Source organism: Drosophila innubila (genome assembly GCF_004354385.1).
Source record: "Drosophila innubila isolate TH190305 chromosome 3R unlocalized genomic scaffold, UK_Dinn_1.0 2_E_3R, whole genome shotgun sequence".
NCBI lineage: Eukaryota > Metazoa > Arthropoda > Insecta > Diptera > Drosophilidae > Drosophila > Drosophila innubila.
Genome location: NW_022995380.1, coordinates 4,545,409 through 4,566,930, shown reverse-complemented (window position 1 = coordinate 4,566,930; position 21,522 = coordinate 4,545,409). Strand labels below are relative to the sequence as shown.

Sequence of the window (21,522 nt, the reverse complement as noted above, 5' to 3'; positions counted from 1 at the left end):
TTTGTGTTTTAAAAAATTCTCTCAGTTAACTCAAAGCTCAATATACATATACCACTCACACATTTTGGTGGCTGCTGACTAAAAAGCACAAACTCTCACGTATGCTGCCATTTCGCTCCACTCTCTCTCTCTCCCTCTATCTCTTTTCACTAAGCCAAACTTTCAGTCGGTTTAAAGCTCAAAGCATTCCACTCACCAAATCAGTGATTTGCCGGCTGCTCAGCTGATGAGTTCGTTGGTGTTTCCCTTGTCTCTTTTTAATTTCCATTCTTTCATTCTTTGTCTGCAATGCGATGGAACTTTTTGTTCGTTTTCTTTTAATAACCGTTAAGTTTGTTGCTTTACTTTTACATCCGCTTCAATATTTAATGCGCATTTGGACAAGTTGCCAGTTAAAGGAAAACAAGTTACCGGCAATCAGCAATCGCCTGTTGACCTACAGTCTCCAGGAGCTGCGCAGCCGACTTCGTGCCCGCCAGGTGAGAATCTGCGCCAACTGATAAGCGTTTTGGTATTAGATTCTGCTGACTGATCAGCTTTGAATTTTAGCTGACATCCGTTGAATTGGTAAGCGTTTATATCGAGCGCATAAAAGTCGTTAATCCCAAGTTAAATGCCATTGTGGAGGATCGCTTTGAGGAGGCGCTGCGAGAGGCAGCAGATGTTGATAAACTTATCGCAGCTGCCGGCGATGTGAAAAGTCTCTTCAAGAATCAACCGCTGCTCGGTCTGCCGGTCACCGTCAAGGAGTCATGTGCTCTTGGTGGCATGTCCTTTGCCGTCGGCAGCCTGGCTAGGCATCAACTGAGAGCCGACGAGGATGGCGTCGTTGTTGCACGCATGCGCAAAGCAGGTGCCATTCCATTGCTGGTGTCCGCCACTCCCGAGTACTGTTACTCCATTGATGCGGACACGCTGATCAACGGACGCTGCTCGAATCCGTTTGACTTTGGATGCACACCTGGCGGCAGCTCCAGTGGCGAGGTGAGTGAAGATAAAGGTGATTAACACACTGTAAAAAAAACCTCATCTTTTAAAATCTTAAATATTTTGTTCTTAAAGTAAAGACCAAATTACTTATACGAGTACTAAGAATATTAATCAAAAAATTTCAGTTCTTGTTATAAGAATAAAAATCTTAATAAAAGAATAAACATGTCTTTAGGAAAGGATAAATATGTCATATTTATCTATCTGGCTAGAATCGCCGCTTCAGTTGAAAGCAAGTGCGGGTTCGAGTCCCATGTAAAAAAATGTACCCGAAAAAAAGAGTATTTAGCAAAAATAAACAATAATAAAGAATAACAATAAACAAATAATAAATAAATTAAAAAATCTTTCTTAATTATTTGTATTTGTTCATTTATTTATAAGATAATAACTTGATCTTATTTGAAATTTTCTTTAAACTAACATGGGTTTTCTAACTTTAGCATTTTTTGACCAAAATCCTTAGTTTTGAGACCAAAATCTTGATTTTAGAACATTTTTTTATCAGTGCAGAGCTGGGAATACTGATTAAATTTTATTATAATCAGCACCTCTTTACTAATGAATACTTTCTACTAAAGTGCTGTCAGCTAAAAATAATTATTTGTTTAAGTCAGTGCGATAATTAAGTCAACAATATTTCTTTCATATTTGTTTTGATTTTATCTCAACAACTTTTTGAATAAATTTTAATTTAGGTTCAAATTTTTCAATTGAGTTTGGAAATGCTTTAAATAGCAGCAATAAATACTTATAAATTTAATTTTTCCTGGCCACTAAAATCAGGGTATCAAACCGAATTGAATATCGGTTTCAGTTAAAGTTTCGGTTACAAAAATGGGCTTTCAAATACCGGTATAATTTCCTTTCACAAAAATAAAAAAAATAAGTGGTCGAAATGTTATTGTAAATTTAAAAGTGATAAAATAAAATTAATTGATTTCGAAAAAGATTTCTTTAATAAGATCAATATTCTAATATAAAATCAAAATTGGTTTGAAAAACGATTTTTATCGCTTAGCAACATAATTGAATTTAATTCTTGACTGAACAGAAACTAACCGTTATACATGAATCGGTTTGAATAGTTTCGGTTTTTTGGTTTTGGTATAATAAAAAAGTCTTATTTATGTTGGGGTTTCAGTTTCGGGAACCAATTTTAATCAGTTAATACCGGTTAACGGTTGCGGTTTCGATTAAAATATTACTTGGCATTTTTCTTACCTTTTAAATCTTACTGTTGACTAAAATACTAACTCACTTTATCATGTGTATTTTAATCAGGGACTGAAAATAATAGTTATGAATTTAAAAAAATTGAATAACAATTATTTTTAATTTTTATTATAAAAAAATAAAAATAATAATTAACTTCAATTTTTATTATAAAAATTAGAAATAATAATTGATTTTAATTTTTTTATTAAAATTAACAATAAAAATTATTTGTCAATTTTTAATTGAAAGATTAAAATTGTGTGTAAATACCTTATATATCCTTAATATACGTCCTTTAAGGCCGTGCAATGTATCATATAAAAAGTATTGAGCCACACATCATATATATTTTTAGATATTCGAAATACACCTCTTTTTTCAAAGGATATTTACATTCAATTTTTATAATAGAAATTGACAAATAATTTTGATTTTTGATTTTTATAATAAAAATTTAAATTAATAGTTATTTCTCAACTTTCTTACAAAAATCGGCAAATAATTTTTGTTTTAAAAATTATAACTGTTACGGTCCCTGATTTTAATTTAATCAAAACAAATTGTAATCAGTACTCCCAGCTTTGGTGATTGTTGAAGAGAAACAACTTTAATTGAAATTACAATTAATTGATCTTGGAATTTTATAATAATAGGGCGCATTGAACGGAGCTGGCGCCTCGCTTTTTGGCATTGGTTCGGACATTGCCGGTTCCATCCGCATTCCCAGCTTATTTTGCGGTGTCTTTGGGCACAAGCCCACTGGGGGCGTGGTCACAATGGCTGGACACTTTCCCCACTCCAATGGTGCGGACTTTCACAAGTATTTGGTGCTGGGTCCCATTACAAGATTTGCCACGGATCTTAACCAATTGCTAGAGATAATGGCCGGAGAGAATGCAGAGCAGCTGCGTCTGCATGAGCCGGTAGAGCTGAGCCAGCTAAAAGTTTATTACGCTCTGGGTTTCCCAGGTCTCAATGGACACATGCATCAATCCGTCGATGGGGCCATACAAAACGCCATTCTCAGGGCTGTGACACATCTGGACAAACTTGGTCTACAGGTGCAACAGGCCAAGTTGCCTGGGTTCAAGAATTCATTGGAGATATCCTTGGGCGGCATAGCCCGTCTGAGGAACATGCAGTTTATAGTGGAGGGAAAGGAGAAGGGCATGGTGTGGGAATTGTTTGGTCAACTACTGCGCACCCTTTGTGGCAATTCCAGATACACAACGAATGCCATTATCTTTGATTTAATGCGGCGCACAAACGCCTTCATGCCCGCCCAGCGTCTGGACACCTATGGGCGAGAGGGGAAAGCGTTAGTGGAGGAACTAACTGTAAGTAGTAACTGAGCAATTCTGTTATCAATTGTTTACTCAGTTGTCATTCATATCATTCATACACCTGCAGCAATTGCTGGGCGAGAATGGCGTCATACTCTTTCCCACGATGCATGCTCCTGCTCCTCGACATGGCTGGACATCTCTGCAGTTGTGGGGCGTTGATTACACGCTGATTTTTAACGTGCTCGGCTTTCCGGTCACCCATGTTCCCATGGGAATCAACGAGCACGGTTTGCCCATTGGATTCTCGGTCATTGCAGCTCCATTTCAGGATCGCTTGTGTCTACGCATGGCCATTGAATTGGAGCGCGCATTTGGCGGTTGGCTGCCCCCAACACCACACGACTTTTCCAAATAAATATCCTTCAATATCCTATGTAAGTAATACATATTTTTATACTTTATGTCACATGACAAAGTCCTTTTAATTTAACCATGTAAAATTGCTAAAGCGCCATCTTGCGCATTTATCTTGTACTAAAAAAGCCCGCCAAGTGACGCACTTCCAGTAAACAATTGTAAAAACGTACTAAAAAAAATTACGAAAAAAAGAAAACAAAATGTAATTGCATATTATAAGCACTATGTGTATATATAAATAAACTAATAAATAAAATCAAATATAATAAGCACTTCTGTGCTGATTTGTTCAAATTAAATTCTTTCTTTTTATATAATTAAACTTTGCGCCAAACAATAAGACCTAGGGCTGGCGAAAAAATACCATTTTCAATTCCCAACTGCTAGTTTTTTGGTATTTTGATATCTTTTAGGTAATGCATGTTTTAAAATACGATAAATTAATAATTTGATGAAAATTCAAAATTTGAAATTAGATGAAAATAAGGAAAATATTTTAATGAAGGTTTAAAGTTCGTCACCGCAAGGAGAGAGAAGTTACAAATTGAATTCTATAAAAATATCAAAACTCTAACAAAATTTCTGCTAAAATTTTAAAAATTCTAGCGTCAAAATAAAGAAATTGTCCAAAATAGGTATACAATTGTTGAGTTACCATTTTTGGCATTGTTCCCAAAGTGGTGCATGCTGCCAGATCGCAAAATGTAGCATGGTGGCAGCCTTCGGGCTAAAACAGTCATTTCACACTAGTGCTGCCAAGATTTTAAGGAGAACAAAAGCTATTTGATTGTGGAACATTTCCACATTTTTAACAGTTTTACCAAAAAAAATTAATAGCAAAACATAGCTGAGAATATATTTTAAATATACAGATTTCCAGCTAAAACCAATTTTAAAATATTTCTAGAAAGCGAACTCTGAAAATTGCCAGGGCTAGCTATAAAATAGCTAAGTTGGCAACAGCACTCACTATTGCACCACCCCTGTATTTGTGTGTGTGTCTGATTTCGTGTGTTTTCACTTCGTACATGTTTCGGGTCCTCGTTCCCACTCGTTTCTTTTTTTGATTTGTGCTTCATTTGTTGTCATAACGCGAGAGACTTTCGTTGTGAATGGACGTATGATCTGTGCGTCCGAGCTAAATATTGACAATATTGTTGAACAATAACAACCGCAAAACCAAAAAAAAAATAAGATATTGCTGACTAGCATGGGAGCAAGGCGGACATCCTACTAATTACGTGTTGCAACTAAAGTAGAAAAGTGTTTTAAATTTCGGAACTCAAACAGAAATAGAATCGAGATCGTACAAATTTGTACAATAATTAAATAAATGTGCGCGTGTTAAAATTTCAAAACGCTTACACACAGCCAACAACAACAACAAGTGGAAATACGACTACGAAGAAGAGAACAACAAAAGCAACAACAACTACGGGAAGTGCTCGCGGTCGCTCAACAAGTGTTACAATAAGCAACACTGGGATTATCTAATAAACAAATAATATTATACATATTTGAGCCTATCCCCCACCTCCACACAACTGCTTAAATAATAATAAAAAGATTATATACCAAACAGGCAGCATAAATATTAAATTTAAACAATTCTCGTGTGCGCCTGCCAATCAAGTGTTTGTGTGTGCCTGTGTCTGTGTGTGTGCGCGTGCATGTTTCTGCATGTGTGTGTGTGAATCGAGCAACAGCAGCAACAACAATACGGCAACGTCAACACGAAATTGCTGTGAGCGCGACGGAGACAGCAACAGCGTGAGTCATAAAAGTGAAATGAAAATGCGGATAAAGAGAGAAGCGCCGTGTCTTCTGTTATTTATGCCAATCCCAAATAACAATAACAACAACAACAATCGCATTGGTGGTAAGTAAGATACAATAAAATATAAATAAATAAATTAAAAATATATGTATGTATGCTATCAAAATTACTCATAAGTGTTTTGAGATTAATACGAAGTATTTTACCCGCTTGGAATGCCTGCTGTTTACTTTATAAACTTTGCGCGCTCAAGCGCATCAACTTATGGACAGGGAAGGGAGGAGGAAGAGGAAGAGCAGAGCAGAGGTAGCCACACACGTAAGCAGCAGTAGCGTAAGCGTAACCGTAAGCGTTGTCGACAATTGTCTCTGGTTGTCTGCCGTGCGGACAGTTGCCCTGCTCTCTCTCTCTCTCCCTGCTCTGCTCTGTCCCCACCCTGTCCAACAATTTTAAACAAGTAGACTCGAAGTCAGTGGCAGAAGCAGAGGTGGAGAGTCGGTTTCTACTTACTTCATACGTGACTCACATTCGCGTGTCTTTCTGAAATAAAAGCAAACGAAAAAGAAGCTTTTTTTTCGTTGACTCTGTGAGTGAGTGACTCTGGCTCTGCGTTGGCTGGTTGAGAAAAAAACAACAACAACGACAACAACAAAAAATGTAAAGCAAAGCAGGTTTATGCAGCGGAATGGCAACGCTGGCAACGAAACCCGCTTTGAAACGACCTTTCGAGTACGAATTCGTCGGCACAACAACAACAGAAGCAAAAACAACAATCAAAGCAACAGCCTCAGCAACAACTTGAAAACTTGGCGAAGTTTGGAGTACACACATGTGTATGCATTTACTTTGTATGTGTGTGTGTGTGTGTATGTGGTTGTTGTGCAGTGCATTGGCATGCGATTTGACTTGTTTCTGTTTCTGTTGGATACTAGCAACAAAAATAACAATAACAAGAATAACAACAACAACAAGCAGCACAATGTTTCCTGCCCAGTCAGCGAGTGAAAACTTTTGTTGGTTTTTGGCTTTTAAGGCTTTGAGGTCGCGCTCGCTACGACATTTGGCTGATAAGAGAAATTCTACTCAATACAAATTGTTGCTTGTTGTTTTGACTGCACAGCATAAAAGCGATAGAAACTGTTTTTATGCGCTGCGTTGCGATAAGGTTTCTCCTTCACATTAGCACACATACACACACACATATATATTTTAATGATAAGAGAACTTCAAGCTTCTTGCCTTTTCTTTCAGTGAAGCTTTGTATTGGGATTTAATTCGCTTGGGTTTTGATTTCGCCTCGCCGCGCTTTGCCTTCGCCTTGTGCGCTAATCAAGCTGCGTGCCGAAATAAATGTCTTACGTCAGTTTTGTCAAACAGCAGCGGCGAATATTTGTGGTTTTTTCTGTTTTTGTTTTTGTTTTTTTTTTATGTGAGTCGGCGCGACAAGTTTTTAGGTTTTGTGTCCACAATTTAAAGCTGACGTCATTTGATCACATAAAAGCCAGAAATAACATATTCAAAAAATAATGTCTATCTCCATATCTGTATCTAATGTGCAATGTATCTTTGCAGCTAATCACAAGGACTATCCCAACAACAAGCGCTCCAGGGAGAATCTGGCATGTGACGAGCAGCAGCTGACGGCGACGTCAACGGCAGCGTCAGCTATGAATGGTGGCAACACTGGCGGTCGAACGCCGCCGCTCATGCGCAGCTGCTCCAGTCCGGCGGTATACGGTAAGTACGATAATAATCGATTATTATTTACATATGTTACATGAATATAATACAGGCATAGACAGATAAATAGCACAAAAATTGGAAAATGTCACTGAGTAAAAAATAAATATAAAATGAATTATAACTTTCTTACAAAAATTATCATAAAACTTAATTAGTAAACTTATTTTTGTATTTAGTTGAATTTGTGCTATTTAGCTGTCCACGACTGTACATACGACACACATGGAGCGTGTTTCATTTCAACTGATTAGCACTTTTCATGTGAACCAGTTCGGTTTGCTTCAATATCAGTTGCAGTTTACTTTCATAATAATTAAATGCATGTGAATAACACATACAATTGTACATACATAAATACATATGTATGTATTTTACCTTCCGTCTATCAGCTGTCAAATCTGTTGTCTGTTCTTTGCATATTTGCATGTCCGCTGTTTGTGCTTTTCATTGCATTTTATTTCCTAGTCAGGCCCAGTTTAGGCTTTTCCCCCCACCACCGTCACTAAATCGGCATCACATCTAACTTTCGCTCGCTTGCTCTCTTTCACTCACTCACTCTTCGTATCTCTCTGTTGAGCTTTGCTTAACATAAAAAAACAATGTTGTTTTTGTTTCAGCACGTGCTGTGAGATAAACATGACATTCTGCTCTCGTTCTTCTTGTTTCATTTAATTTCATTTTGTTTTTTTGTTTTTCATATTATGAAATCAACATATGTATGCACACCAGCAACGAAACATGCACAACAATAATAATAATTGCATTTAACAAAGAGAACAGCGAAATTTTCAATGTCGAACTTTCGGACAGCTGGGAGGGCAACCTTACAAATTACTCATTAAGCTTCACTTTCGCACAGAGCTTCTGAGTACAGCCCAAATCTTGTATGTGTATATGTGCGTGTGTGTGTGAGTGAATGAGTTTGTATTGCTGCTCTTGTCACTTGCACGGCATGTGATCGCGATATGATGCAAATAGATTTCAATGTCGAGTAGTTTTAACCCAGTAAACAAAAAGGTACACAGATTATTGAGTTTGTGGCAATTTCTGTCAGTCTGAAAATGCAAAACTGGAATTATTATTTTATTTTATTTATTTGTTTCACATATTCCTAACGCTAAAGTATTTGTATTTTATAATATCACGCTTTTGACATAATTACATATATGTAACTGTAACATTTTAATTTCATTTATTCGAAATTGCACAGATACGGATACTGGGCATTTCACAGTCGATAACCGCAATTGCAGCGTTCTTAATTATATTTTTTTTATGACAACAGTGCTAAGATTTTTCCATCAACTCTCTCTCACTTGGTCACTCTCCCTGTCCTCCCATTTGTTTTGACAGCTATTTGTATTTGTGCTTACGCACGAGTCACTTGATGTTAGTGTTGTTGTTGTTGCTGGTTATGCATTTTGAATTCCTGTTTGCGTCTATTACTTTGAGTCATTGTGCAAATATTTGAGCATATTGTTTCTAGTTGTGATTTAATTGCATTTACTTAATACTCAGCACTCAATGCTAATAAGTATGTTTATTATCATTTATTTATTGGCTGGTAAATACCCTCTAACGTATATACGGATGACAAAGCACACACACTCCCTCATGTATGTAGGTGTGCGGGGTCTTACCCCAAATGTCGATGACTAATGCAATTGATTTCCGTGCCACACTGTGACCCACAAACGTACTACAAGTACATTTATACAGTACGGTACGGTACTGTATGTAATAGGCCCAAAACATTGGCCAGTTGTTGCCTTGGCTATCAATTAACACGCGAGCGACACAGAAATAATCGATGAATTGGAAACAGTCGGCAGCAGCATAATGTAAAGCCAACTAACCGTAGCCTGTCATAGACCTACAATTGATACAAAGATACAGATACACAAATACAGATACAGATACAGACTGAACGATTGTGCGCCTCATTGAAAGTGCTACGAACTCGCAACGAACGACGCAAAATGTTGTGAGATGGCAAACCACCACAACGGGGCATTCTCCTCCTTTCCCTTTGCCTCACCTCACCCCACCACAACAGAAGCACCCACCCACCTAGCCCACCACCCTGCTTGGCCGGCAGCCGCCCACGGGCACACAAACACACACACACAAACACACACAAATACACACAGCAACTGCCAATAAAACTAAACTGTGCGATTGCTAGCATGACTCATGCAACAACAACAACAGAAACAACAACAACAGCACAGCAGACGAAACGAAGGCGCAGCAACAAAAAAAATAAACAACAATTTGTTGTAGAAAATTTAGACGCTGTTGTAAACACACAATAGATACACACACACACACACATACACAGAGAGCGTTGCAGATAATGATGATCATCATTTGTGGCAATGGATCTTTTGTTGCATGACATCGCAATTGGCAGACAAAATGAACCCCAGCAAAATCCGACAGACATACAAAATAGATAAAGATAGAGAGAGAGTGAGTGAGCGAGATAGTGAGTGAGTGAGAGAGAGGGAGCGAGAGAGAGATTGAGAAAGAGATCTGCTTCCCGAGTCTCATTTTAAGTTTGTAGCCCGACCCAAAAACATACTCAATGGAACTGCTTAGACTAGGCTAGGAATCGTTCCTAATCATTGTTGACAAAACTAATATCTATAATAATTAATATTATATCATTTGTTGTTTTATCTTTTATTTTTTAGATATCGAAACACATCCTGCTTCGCCAGTATTTCCACATCTGTTGCTGGGCAACGGACGCGATGCGAACGATCCCAGCAGTGTGGGTGCTAATTGTGTCCTTAATGTTACCTGCCAAAGTCCCAGCGAGAGTCACCTGCAGGGCCTGAAGTATATGCAAATACCTGCCAGCGATACGCCACATCAAAATATCAAACAATATTTCCAGGAGGCATTCGATTTCATTGGTAAGTACCAACGATAACAAATACATACCTTAAATATCGATATACATATGAAAAGATTTAGCTTCGTCATTCATAACTTGTAAAACGTGACCTGCCATTGGATGCCTGCTAAAAATAAGGTTTAAATGAAGGGAGTGGGGTGGGGGTTTCTTTGCATAACGGTTTAGTCTTTGGAAAATTCATTATTGGCCTTTTTTGTAGTTGTTGTTGTTTCTGCTTTGCATGGTTTTGTCTTTCTTTTGTTTTTAGCTGGCGTAAGCTCTTTTTTCAAGGCATATTCAAAGAAACTCGTATATTTAGTTAATTTTAAGTGTAGTCAGTATGTAGACACATACCCACACACTCTCACAGACACACTACATATAGTATCTATAGCCGTGGAATATTTTGCTGACGTCAATCGCATTTTTCCATTTTCATTTTCTCGTGGCAAAAGTTGTTCTACGCTTTTTTACATATTTCATTTTAATTTATTTTATTTTGGATGAACATATATTTATTTTCGGCTTATTTTATTATTGTCGCGGCACGTGTGTGCACGAGCTTAGCATTTGTTTTTGTTATTTTTTGCTGTTTCTGTTATTGTTTTTCATTTTTATGCCATCAGCTTAAATACTTTGTGTCAATATTTTATTTTAAAACAATGGAATAAGATCAACTTATCAATTAGGAAAGATGCTACAACAGATTTGTCAAATATTATATAGTATAGAAGCCAAGATTTATAAATATATATATTTTTTGTTTTATTTTTGTTAAATACATAATAATAATGGGCCCAAAAGAAGTCAAATATTGAAAAAGTACTTTTTTATATTTGAGAAGCAACTCAGTTTGACTAAATTTGGTAAAAAAAGATGAAAATATTGAAAAAGTACTTTTTTATATTTGAGTAGCAACTAAGTTTGACTAAATTTGGTAAAAAAGATTAAAACAATTTGACTTTACGATTGTCAAATGATTGAGAAAGTAAAATGAATGTGTTTCAGGAAGAAAACTTTACAAGATATGAGTTTTTAATAGATTTTAAGCTTTTGGTCATGAGGATCCTTTCTGTAAAAATCCCCATTTTATATTATTCCCAAATGATAAGATATTGTAATCGGATTATGTTCAAATTTTCTTTATACTTTTCCAAATCAATTAACCTAATTGTGTGATATAAGATCTATATGAATATAAGTACTAGCAGGATAAAGCGTACTAACTGTAAATATATCTTGCTTTATAAAGTTAAAAATACCTGGGTTTCTTAACATATTAATGTTATTTTCTTTTTCTTAAATTTACTTAATTCATCTCAAGTTAAAATTACCTTATGTCACGTAGGGTATACATAATGAGTCTGCTACACCAAAAATCTTGATTTTAGTTTACTCAATTAGTCACTCCTTGGAAGTAAGGATGGGTATCGATATTGATTTTTAATTTTTGATTTGTTTAGGATAGAGTTGAAGAATTATATACGAGTTATATATAGTCTAAAAATCGATGATAAGTGCGATATCGATATTAAAGTAATAAACTATACGGTAAATGTAGAATTTATGGAAAAATCCATTAAATAGCTGTGCTGTTTTTTGCTTTTGTTATAAGTTTTGAATGTTTTTTTTTTGTCGACTGCATTTGATAGTCGTTGTGTAAATGAAGACAAAGTGGAATATCGAGAAAAGCCGAATCCCATCTAAAATTGGAGCTCATCCTCTGAGCGCCTGTTGGCTCCTACGCTTTCCACGGCAATCGTTGTTGGCAATCCGACGTCACTTCTAGTGTTGCTGTTGTTGTTGTTGCGTGTTGGCGCTGGCAGACAGCATGGCGACAACTACAGCAACGGCAGCGACATCATCGCCATCGTCATTGTTGTCGCTGTCGCTGTCGTTGCGACTCGGCAGCGACGGCTTCGGCTTCCAACTCGACATCGACTTTGACTCCTGTGTTTTGGTTTTGCTTTTGTTTTCTTTGCATAATAGACGATGACGTTGACGTCCAGCAGAAAGTTACACTTTTACAATTTGACGGTAGTGAATGGAAATTTTTTGCAGATTAGCAGCGACGACCGCAAACGTCCTTTCTGATAAGGGTTGCACACGTGCCGCAGTCACAGTTCTGCCTACGCAATTTGCGCTTGCTGCTGTTCAGGTTTTTTTGGCCACCACTGTAGACATGTCGCATGACTCATCGGCGGCATCGTTTACACTGCAATGTGGAACAGCACACACACACACACAGGCGCACACTCCTTGTAACATTCAACCATCCGCATCGATTTTTTTCGTCGTATTGTTGCTATTTATTGCGCCGCAGTCGCTGCCGCTGTCGACACCGCTGCCAATGGCACTTCACCCCCGCCAGCTGCCACCACTCTGATCTTTGGCATATGTTCTATTTATAAGCGCACGTCGTTCAGGACGACGACGACAACGACGAACCGACGGTCGTCAATTGTGTTTTGTTTTTGTTTTGTACTCGTTTAGTTCCTGTTTATGAGTCATCGTCATTTGCTTTTGCTAGCGTTATCCTTGGGCATGGCCTCGACAATGACGACGCTGACGTCACGGCCAGAAGTCGCTGTCGCTGTCTCTGTTGCTGTTGCTGTCAGGTGCGTGTGCAACAGCAACAGCTGTTGGCCAAGTCAACACACATGAAAAGAAACAGCAGCTGAATCCGTTGTTATTCCATTTTGGCTTGATCATCTTCCATAATCCATTTATCTTGCTGATTCAGGAAGAATCCAACGCCCACCCACCCACTTATCCCTCTCCTCTGCACTCTTCTCTCTTCTGCCATGCTAAGCATGCTCAAGTGTGTATTATTTTTGTAACTGCGCTCTCTCACACTCACTCACTCTCTCTCTCTCTCTCTCTCTCTGTCTGGTTCACTCAGTGCTGCCAAAACACATTAGTACTCAGGCACGAAATAAAAGAAGAAAAATACTTATATATTGTGAACGAGTGCTATGAGTCATGATTTTGTTGCCTCAGTCGCCGCCCTCTGTCCGCTGCCCGCTGCCCTCTGCTCCGTTCACTTGGTAGTGCTTTTGCCTTTTGCGCATTCGTTTTTGTTATTTTTTGTTTTTTCGTTGGCTCCGTCGTCACCTTATGCTTATTATTATTACTTTTATGATTGTCTGTATTTCTTATACTGCTTATGATTTCTCATTGTTGTCAGTTGCTGCTGCGTTTCATTCATCATAATATAACAGCACATTGTGTGTGTGTGTGTGTGTGTACTTCCACTCCAAGGAGGGCAGCGAGAGAGGGAGAGTGGGAGAGTGGAAAAGATCAAGCACCGCTAAGTGAAGCTCAAAAGCTTGCTCATTAGTCAAGTTCCGAGTGAATTGTCGTTGTGTTGCTCATGTCTCATTATGCTTTGAAACGCTTTTGTCATTAAAAATGCTTAAGCATAGATATGTACATAGATAAATGAGCTTTGAGACGCAACCACTTGGCCTAGAAAGCAAACAAAGCACAGCTCAAGCAACAGCGTTGACAAGCGGCCCAATCAATTTGAAAATAACGCCACCCTGTCTGATTAGACTGTACCTGTAGCCCATATAAACTATATATATGTATTTAGTAAATATATGTACATATGTATCATATTTGTGCACTTAACTTATCAACAGACAGCCAACAGAGGCCTCTTTTGAGGCGGCCTAACAACTACACACAGTTTGTCAAGAAAGTGTTGTGACAAAATAGAAATATACACAGTTTCTCATAAAAAAATATATATAGATTTGTTACATGCACTTATTTTTATTGCAAGATAAAAAAAGAAAAAGAAACAGCATTTTTTATTTATTTTAGTTTTGACAAAACACTTTATTGACTAACTGTATGTACATAGCTGGCAGTTCAGTTGACGCACAGCTAAGCAAACTGGGAATTGAGTCTCAACAGTTTTACCTTATGGTATCTCTATTTGATAAGAGTTTTTTTTTTTATCAGACAACACTAACGATCAGTGATTAGATAAAAACTTAAAAAATATAATATAATAGAAGCTAACCAAGTTGACATGTACCCAGTTCTTTGAACAATTTCATTTGAAACGACATATTTCGAGTCATCCTTGTGTCCCGGATTCAATCCCAATCCCGGGGCTCGTTTTGATGTTGATGACTAACGTTTGACGACCTCGAGGCGACATTTTTGTTGGCCCCGTGCACATAATTTCAATATTCGTCAGCGAGCTATTTATAAAATGCAAAATAACAACAACAACAACGAAATCTCAGTATTCAGGAATGTTTTTTTTTTTTTTGAAATTTTCGGTCGGTTTGTTGTGCCGGGCGCACGAGAAATGCGAATCGCAAGAAAATTATAAAAACACTTCATCATACATTGTGTATTGTATAAATAAGTATTATTACAAGGAACCATACATACGCCCCCGACTTCTTTTCTTCCCTTACGCCCGCCTTTTATATGGAACTTAGTCAGACGCTTGGAGCTGCCCGCGCAATTCTCAAATTTGTTTATGAAAACTTTTCGCGTTTTTATGAATCACAATTTCACAAGTTGCCCCCGCAAGACGGGGAAGAAACAAGCCCCCTCATTGTTGTTATTGTTGTTACTGTTGTTATTACTTTGGTTGTCGTTGTTGCCGGGGTTGAAGGCAACATCAAAGTGCAGTCAACGGATTTCAGTTTTCAAGTTGGACTTGGAGCTGTGCTTTGTTTCCGTATGACTCGTTTGCCAAGTTGAAGGTCAAGCATCATCGACATCGAAGTTGAGTGAATGATTCATGATCCTGAGAAGCACCTGCCATGATATGGCAGCATGGACCTCGAAACGGAGTCTCTGAACTGAGCAAGAGCTGCCACAATCAATGATAAACACAAAAACTCGAAAGTAATTAAATATTTTAAAACAAACAAACTACTTGTTGCCAGACGAGTGATGAAACATCACACAACAAACATTTACACACACCATATGAGGAGTCATATACGATATCATGTTGCCGGCTGTGGTTGTTGTTTTTTTTTGTTGGTGGTGGTTGTTTCTGGCCATGACTCACAGGAGCTGTTGCTGTTGCTGTGTTGCAAGGTATCAGCAATCAGTCTGACCCTTGGGCTGGCTTAATCATCATCGCCGCAAAAGTGAGAATGATTTGGGGAATGAGAACATTGTCAGTTATATACATATAACATAAGGCATCCCATACGATTGTCTGTCTGTTGGCCCAGTTCTGCGACAATGACGCACCCGACGAGGCCAATAACGCACAAAAGAAGGCGACGACATCACCGGCTGCTGTTGCACTTAATCATCATTGGTCGGACGGACAGTCGGTCGGTCGGTCGGTCCGTCGGTTACCGGCTACTCAAAGTTGGCATTACGCATCGCCGCCCCAAAATGGAGTCACGACGACATCACGGCAGCCCTATGAATGTGAATTGGGAATGGAAAATGGGATTGCGCTTTAATAGACACGATCCGAAACACTCATCGCCGGACAATGCGACGGCGACGGCGTTTAGTCATAAGTGTCGCACCGTAATTGATGATTACTAATTCCCCAACTGGTGGCACATGGATTAACACATCAGAACATACACGACAAACAATATTTATTGCCAGCGTATCGGATTGACAAACACTGCAATTACCACCTAAACGCCATTCTCGATAATGAAACCCCTCAATGTTACTTATCCCTCGCTTCCTTCTCCTTGCCATGTGCTGTTTACTGATCAGCTCTAATCAGTGAGTTCCGCTTTGAAAATGACAACATCAATTTCCCTTGAAGATATCAACATTTATAGAACTGTGTCGTAGCTAAGCTGAAAGACTCGCTTAATCTTCAAAGACTGTTTCTACAGAAGTCTAATGAACTCATTCATCGAAATTCTCGAAATAAATTAGAATTTCTTTATAATGATGATTCCTTGTTTTAAAAAAACATTATTTTTCTTTATTTTGAGTGATTCTCTATTTTTATTTGTTCTTCTCATCTCTTGGTCTATCATAAATAATCCTAAAACAGGAACTTACTATCTATAAATGAATGAGAGTTTTTATTAATATTGAAACAGAATTTAATTATGTATTTAAATTGAAGCAGAAACTGAAGTTACATTAAAACCAAATAGATTTATTGTATGAATGAATGATCGTGTCCAGAAAATAAATGAGATCGTCTGTTCTTAATTTGTAAAATAAAATTAATAGGAATGTAATTCCTTAATATTCAGCTAGAATTTAATGGTTTGGATTTCTTTAAGATCCGTTGTTTTCCAATAATTGTAATACGCTAATATCATAGTTCTTTCGTTTATTTTGAGAGATTCCTAAAAATTCATGTCATTTCGTAGCATGCGAATTTGTTCTACATTTTTCCTATTATTCAACTAGAATTTAATGATTTGAATGAAGACCAATGATCTCACAATAGATTTGGCAAGTTGTTTTGCAAGATTTGCCGGGAACTTTTTCTTCTTCGTCTACTTTTTGTTAGCAATTCGTTAGCCAAGGGGCTAAAGAGTAGTTAATAGCATTGGCCCACTGTTTGTGGCAAGGCCTGAAATGAGTCACATGTGGCGGGCGCGTTTATGGCGCGTTTTATGCGCGTTTTTAACTGTCTGAACGACGGGGTCATTAACTAAGAGGATTTATGAGCGCCATGAGCACGGTGACCAGTTGTCTGCTGACGACAAAGACACGCACACACACACACACGTTGCTGTGAAGAGAGTGTTTATTTTTGGCTAGCCTAGGAATAGGTACGCACTTTATAGCCCCTAGATTTTTAGCCCAATAAGTGCTCGAGTTCTTGGCTTATTTATTTGTAGTATAGATTATTATTATATATTTTATTTATTTATTATGGTTTTTCCAATTTATGATTTCATTATTGCAATATCATTGTTGTTTGAATCGTCGCCTAACACTTTTATGATTATCATCGATGAATTCTGATAACGCGATAACTAAATTCGATTTGATTTTTTTTTTTTGCCTGGACACCACTGCAGGCCTTATGAAATTATAGACGAATCTAGTATGTAGCAACAGCAACAACAACAACCACATAAATGTTTCTTATCACTTCTCACTTTGCACTCATTCATTGATAAATAATATGAGTGTGTGTGAGTTGTATTGTGATAAATTGCCACTCGAAAATTCTACAGCACGATTGCTTTAGATTTACACGCGTAGAAAACGCTTATCACTGATAACCGCACCTCGACAATAATTGTAATTTCAGGGGGCCGAGTGCAATGTAAATAGAGGATGGGATGAGGGTGGGAAGTGGGTGAAGTGGGGCGGGATGGGACGAAGGCGCCAGCCTGGCGAAGTGTCCGCTGACGGCAACGGATGACTAATTCTGATTGGAGTGACTGCAAGGCTCAACTTTGGTTATCAGCTGTTTGGAAATCAAGACAAGTGTTGACTTTTACATACATATTGTACATAGGTATAGGTATATGCCTGTTTAGTATGGTGCATCGATTTTTAACGGCACTAAAAAATAAAAAAAAATACTATATTCTCTTTCAAGAATCAAATTTAAGATGTGTTCACTAATAACCATAGTTCTCAAATCATTTTTTTTTCAAAGTTTAGTGTGTTATTATTAGCGGTCTATCTTTAGTGTTTTTAGACCGATCCTGACAAGATTGGTATCCAAACTCTTGTTAGTACCAAGACTTTACAATTTTTATATAATCAAAGGACCAATTTTTCTTAAAATTCAATTTTCGTCAATGGAAGGACTAAAATCATAAAATTTTCAACTCAAAAACATCTTAGAATTGATCGTAGAATACAAATATGTGTTACCATTTTATGTGAAATAAAATCAATGCACCCTACTGTATGTACAGTGTCTGCCACCTAATTTGATTCACAGCTCTGATTTATTTTGTATTTCAAATTAATTTATCTTTTAATGGGACATTATTTAATTTGTTTTTATTTTAAATTAAGTTATTTATTCAAATCATAACTATGTATATATGTAGTGGCTGAAATAAGCTAAGAGTCACTGTATGTATGAGTAATCATTGATTAAGAACTGCAAGGCTATGCTCACTCCCCCGTAATCGACCCTGCCGTGTTCTGATTAGATACTCATTGGCAAAGCTCTGCTGGGCTGAATGGGTTGGTGGTGGCTTTTGTAGACTCACACACACACTCGCACACATACAAATGTACATCCAAACGTACTTGGGAGCTGCGTATGCTGCTTATCTTTCCCAAAAATAACAACGTAAATTATGAGTTAATGTACATGTGTGTTTATTGTGTATGCGGGTGTGTGTGTATAAATATTCTTGAATGTTGTGTTTGTCAATAAAGCGGCAGCTCTTTGCACTGTTATGACTCATCCACTGCACAGAAAATTCAAACAGTACACACACACACACACACACACACACGCTCATACTGTGAGAACAGCGCTGTCCGAGAGCCAATATACCAATACAATTGCAACATTATCGACATCACTGAGCGAACGCCAATATCAGCAATAGCAACAGAGCAGCAACAGCAACATCATCAAAGCTTTTAAAGCCCGCGGCGAAAAAGTTTCTCCCAGCACCAAACTATGTGTGTATTAAAAGCAAGAGAGCGAGAGAATGGGAATGGGAATGGGTATTTGTATGGGAATGAGAGAACAGCGAGAGCATCGTGTAGGTTGACAGCCGGGATACATACAGTGGCTCACAGCTTATTTGAGTCACTACTTTTGGTTGTTAGTGTATAATTCAGATTTAAAACATATAAAAGAAAATCAATTAACTAGCTTTAGTTTAAGCATTAGTTAGCCAGTTATAATTATTAAATGATACATTTTAAATTGTAGTAGTGGGTCAAATACGCTGAACGCCACTGTAGCAATCTTTTTGCGTTGTCGATAAATTTCGAGTTGCTGTTGAATTTCAATTGGTTTTTATTTTATTTGTGTTCATTCTTTTTAGCGCATCTAATTGGCATTTGTTTATGCAAATCATGATGATACGTCAGCGATGTCGTTATCAACTGATAAGCAAATAAGTTGATACGAATCGAATACGAATACAAATCAAATGAATAACGTATTTATATTTTCTCTCTTTCTCTCTCGTTCTGTTGCAGAGGATGCACGCAAAACTGGTTCCCGCGTCTTGTTGCACTGTCACGCTGGCATCTCTCGCAGCGCCACCATCGCCATTGCCTACGTCATGCGGCACAAGTCGCTGTCGCTGCTGGAGGCCTACAAGCTGGTGAAAGTGGCCCGACCCATTATCTCGCCCAATCTGAACTTTATGGGCCAACTGCTGGAGCTGGAGCAGAGTCTACGCAAGAGTGGCGTTCTTGCCCCACTGCCAGTGGCAGTGTCACCAGTTATCAGCCATTCACACACATCTAGTCAACTTGTGGAGCAGCCCGAACAGGAGCGGGAGCAGGAGCTAGCAGCAGCCGAGGATTCCCAGCCACAACAACTGTTGCAACATGTGCCGCGTGCGGTTCACAGTAAATCCAAATCGGACAGCGAGGCCATGGATGAGGATGTCTATGACTATGATGATGTGGATAGCGGTGCCAGCAGCTTTGCCGGCAGCAATTGCTCCTCACGCCTCACCTCACCACCCATAACGCCAGATGAGACGCCCTGCACATCATCGGCAGCTGCTGCTGCCTCCGCCGACCTGGATTCGCCATGCTCCAACAGCAGCAGTGGCGTCTACTCGCTGTCCAGGTCAAGGATCTTTTGTGCGACCAACAACTATCCAGTGCCCGCTTCCGATCCCGCATCCGCAACCGCTTCATCCACAACGCCGGCTCTGCTGTCGCCGACGAGACCGTTGGCGCTCTTCAAGCGCAATTCGCCCGCAAAGCTCAGGCTCAATCTCGAGCCAATTATACCAAAATCCATATCCTGCATATCCATACACAATGCCACACTGCGCAGTCCGCTGCAGCGTGATGCGCCTGCCACGCCCACCTGCGAGGCGGCGCCAGCAGCAGCAGCATCCGTGCTCCTGTCGGAAGCCACAGATAACAATAATCTGGCGGTGGCCACGTCCAGTGATTGATTCGCTAGACGGAGGCGGAGGCGGAGACGTCCTCCCCGCCGCTTTGCTGTGAATAAAATATAATAAAATGTATGTGTACATTTAAGTGATGCAAATTTGTATTTTTATATACAGACAGACACATTGATTGAAATGGATTGACGAGAGTCACCAAGAATTGAGAAATGAGCGTGTATATTTTGTACCTAAATATGTTTTCACAACAACAACAACAACAATTAGAACAAGTTGAAGAAAGCGAAATGTGCTTAGCATCTAGTTTTGGGGCAAAAACAAAGAGCATAAATGGAATATTTAGTCTAATTTGTAATATTTAATCTTTTGTAATGTATTTTAGACCCCAACAAAAGAAACACACACCAAGAAAAACAAAAAACCACAAAAAAAATACAAATGATAAGAAACGACACAAAAAAAGAGAAATCTATTATCCAAAAGTATCCACATATAATCTTGTGCTGCTAAAAATTATAAATTGTTTAAAAACCTCGTATTGTTTAATTTAGTATAATTTGTCATAAAACGCTCCGCATAGATACTAAGATACAAATCTTAACTATAATATATATATAGTATACAAAATAATCAAATAATCAAATTTAAATGCAAATATTTCTGCTACCTTGCCACAGAACGAACCCCCGTCAAATCCAAATCGATATCCAAATTATAAAGAGATGCGTAATATCACTATTATTATATATGTTTATGTATAATAACAAAACTGTTCTAAGTTTTATGCAACTACCTGTACCCAGCCATCTATACGCACACTCAGTCACACTTTGCAACCTATTATTCTATATGTATGTATGTCTGTATTTAAATTTTTTGAAGTGAACAATCAACATTGTTTGATTTTGTGTTTGTGTTTTTCTAGTTTTAGTTATTTATAAACAGATGAGAGAGAGAGAGAGAGAGAGATCGAGTTGAATGCAATCTGATTCATTTGGTTTAGCCATTAAGTCTTTTAAGTTAAGGCCTACACCCAAGAAGTGTAACACGTGCGTTAAGTAAAGAGAAAACATAAAAAGTAACCAAATATATAAATTGACTTTTATTTAAATTCTTACATTGGCGCCAACTTTAAGCTACTCAGCACTGATGCGAAACTTCATCAACACTGCTCTGTTAAAA

The 21,522-nt window shown here is 38.1% G+C and overlaps 2 protein-coding genes across 2 annotated transcripts; both read left to right on the top strand.

Moving 5' to 3' along the window:
* The first annotated feature begins 208 nt into the window (after nt 1–208).
* Nucleotides 209–3,957, top strand: LOC117792546 (fatty-acid amide hydrolase 2-A). Its single transcript, XM_034632726.1, has 4 exons — nt 209–479; nt 550–984; nt 2,862–3,545; nt 3,619–3,957. Exons 1-4 carry the CDS (start codon nt 294–296, stop codon nt 3,907–3,909), a joined length of 1,596 nt encoding a protein of 531 aa, XP_034488617.1. The 5' UTR covers nt 209–293; the 3' UTR covers nt 3,910–3,957.
* A 1,000-nt stretch (nt 3,958–4,957) lies between these two features.
* LOC117792547 (tyrosine-protein phosphatase vhp-1) lies at nt 4,958–21,427 on the top strand. Its single transcript, XM_034632727.1, has 4 exons — nt 4,958–5,790; nt 7,261–7,425; nt 10,128–10,352; nt 19,445–21,427. The coding sequence occupies exons 1-4, from the start codon at nt 5,592–5,594 to the stop codon at nt 20,383–20,385; spliced, it is 1,530 nt and encodes a 509-aa protein (XP_034488618.1). The 5' UTR covers nt 4,958–5,591; the 3' UTR covers nt 20,386–21,427.
* Nucleotides 21,428–21,522: the final 95 nt, after the last annotated feature.

Excerpts from the sequence above, each read along its gene's own strand:
- LOC117792547 (XM_034632727.1), top strand. The coding sequence starts at position 5,592 with ATGTGTGTGTGTGAATCGAGCAACAGCAGCAACAACAATACGGCAACG. Across the intron at positions 5,791-7,260 it reads CAACAACAATCGCATTGGTG|CTAATCACAAGGACTATCCC; the intron begins GTAAGTAAGATA and ends GTATCTTTGCAG. Across the intron at positions 10,353-19,444 it reads GGAGGCATTCGATTTCATTG|AGGATGCACGCAAAACTGGT; the intron begins GTAAGTACCAAC and ends GTTCTGTTGCAG.
- LOC117792546 (XM_034632726.1), top strand. The coding sequence starts at position 294 with ATGGAACTTTTTGTTCGTTTTCTTTTAATAACCGTTAAGTTTGTTGCT. Across the intron at positions 985-2,861 it reads GCGGCAGCTCCAGTGGCGAG|GGCGCATTGAACGGAGCTGG; the intron begins GTGAGTGAAGAT and ends TTATAATAATAG. Across the intron at positions 3,546-3,618 it reads CGTTAGTGGAGGAACTAACT|CAATTGCTGGGCGAGAATGG; the intron begins GTAAGTAGTAAC and ends ATACACCTGCAG.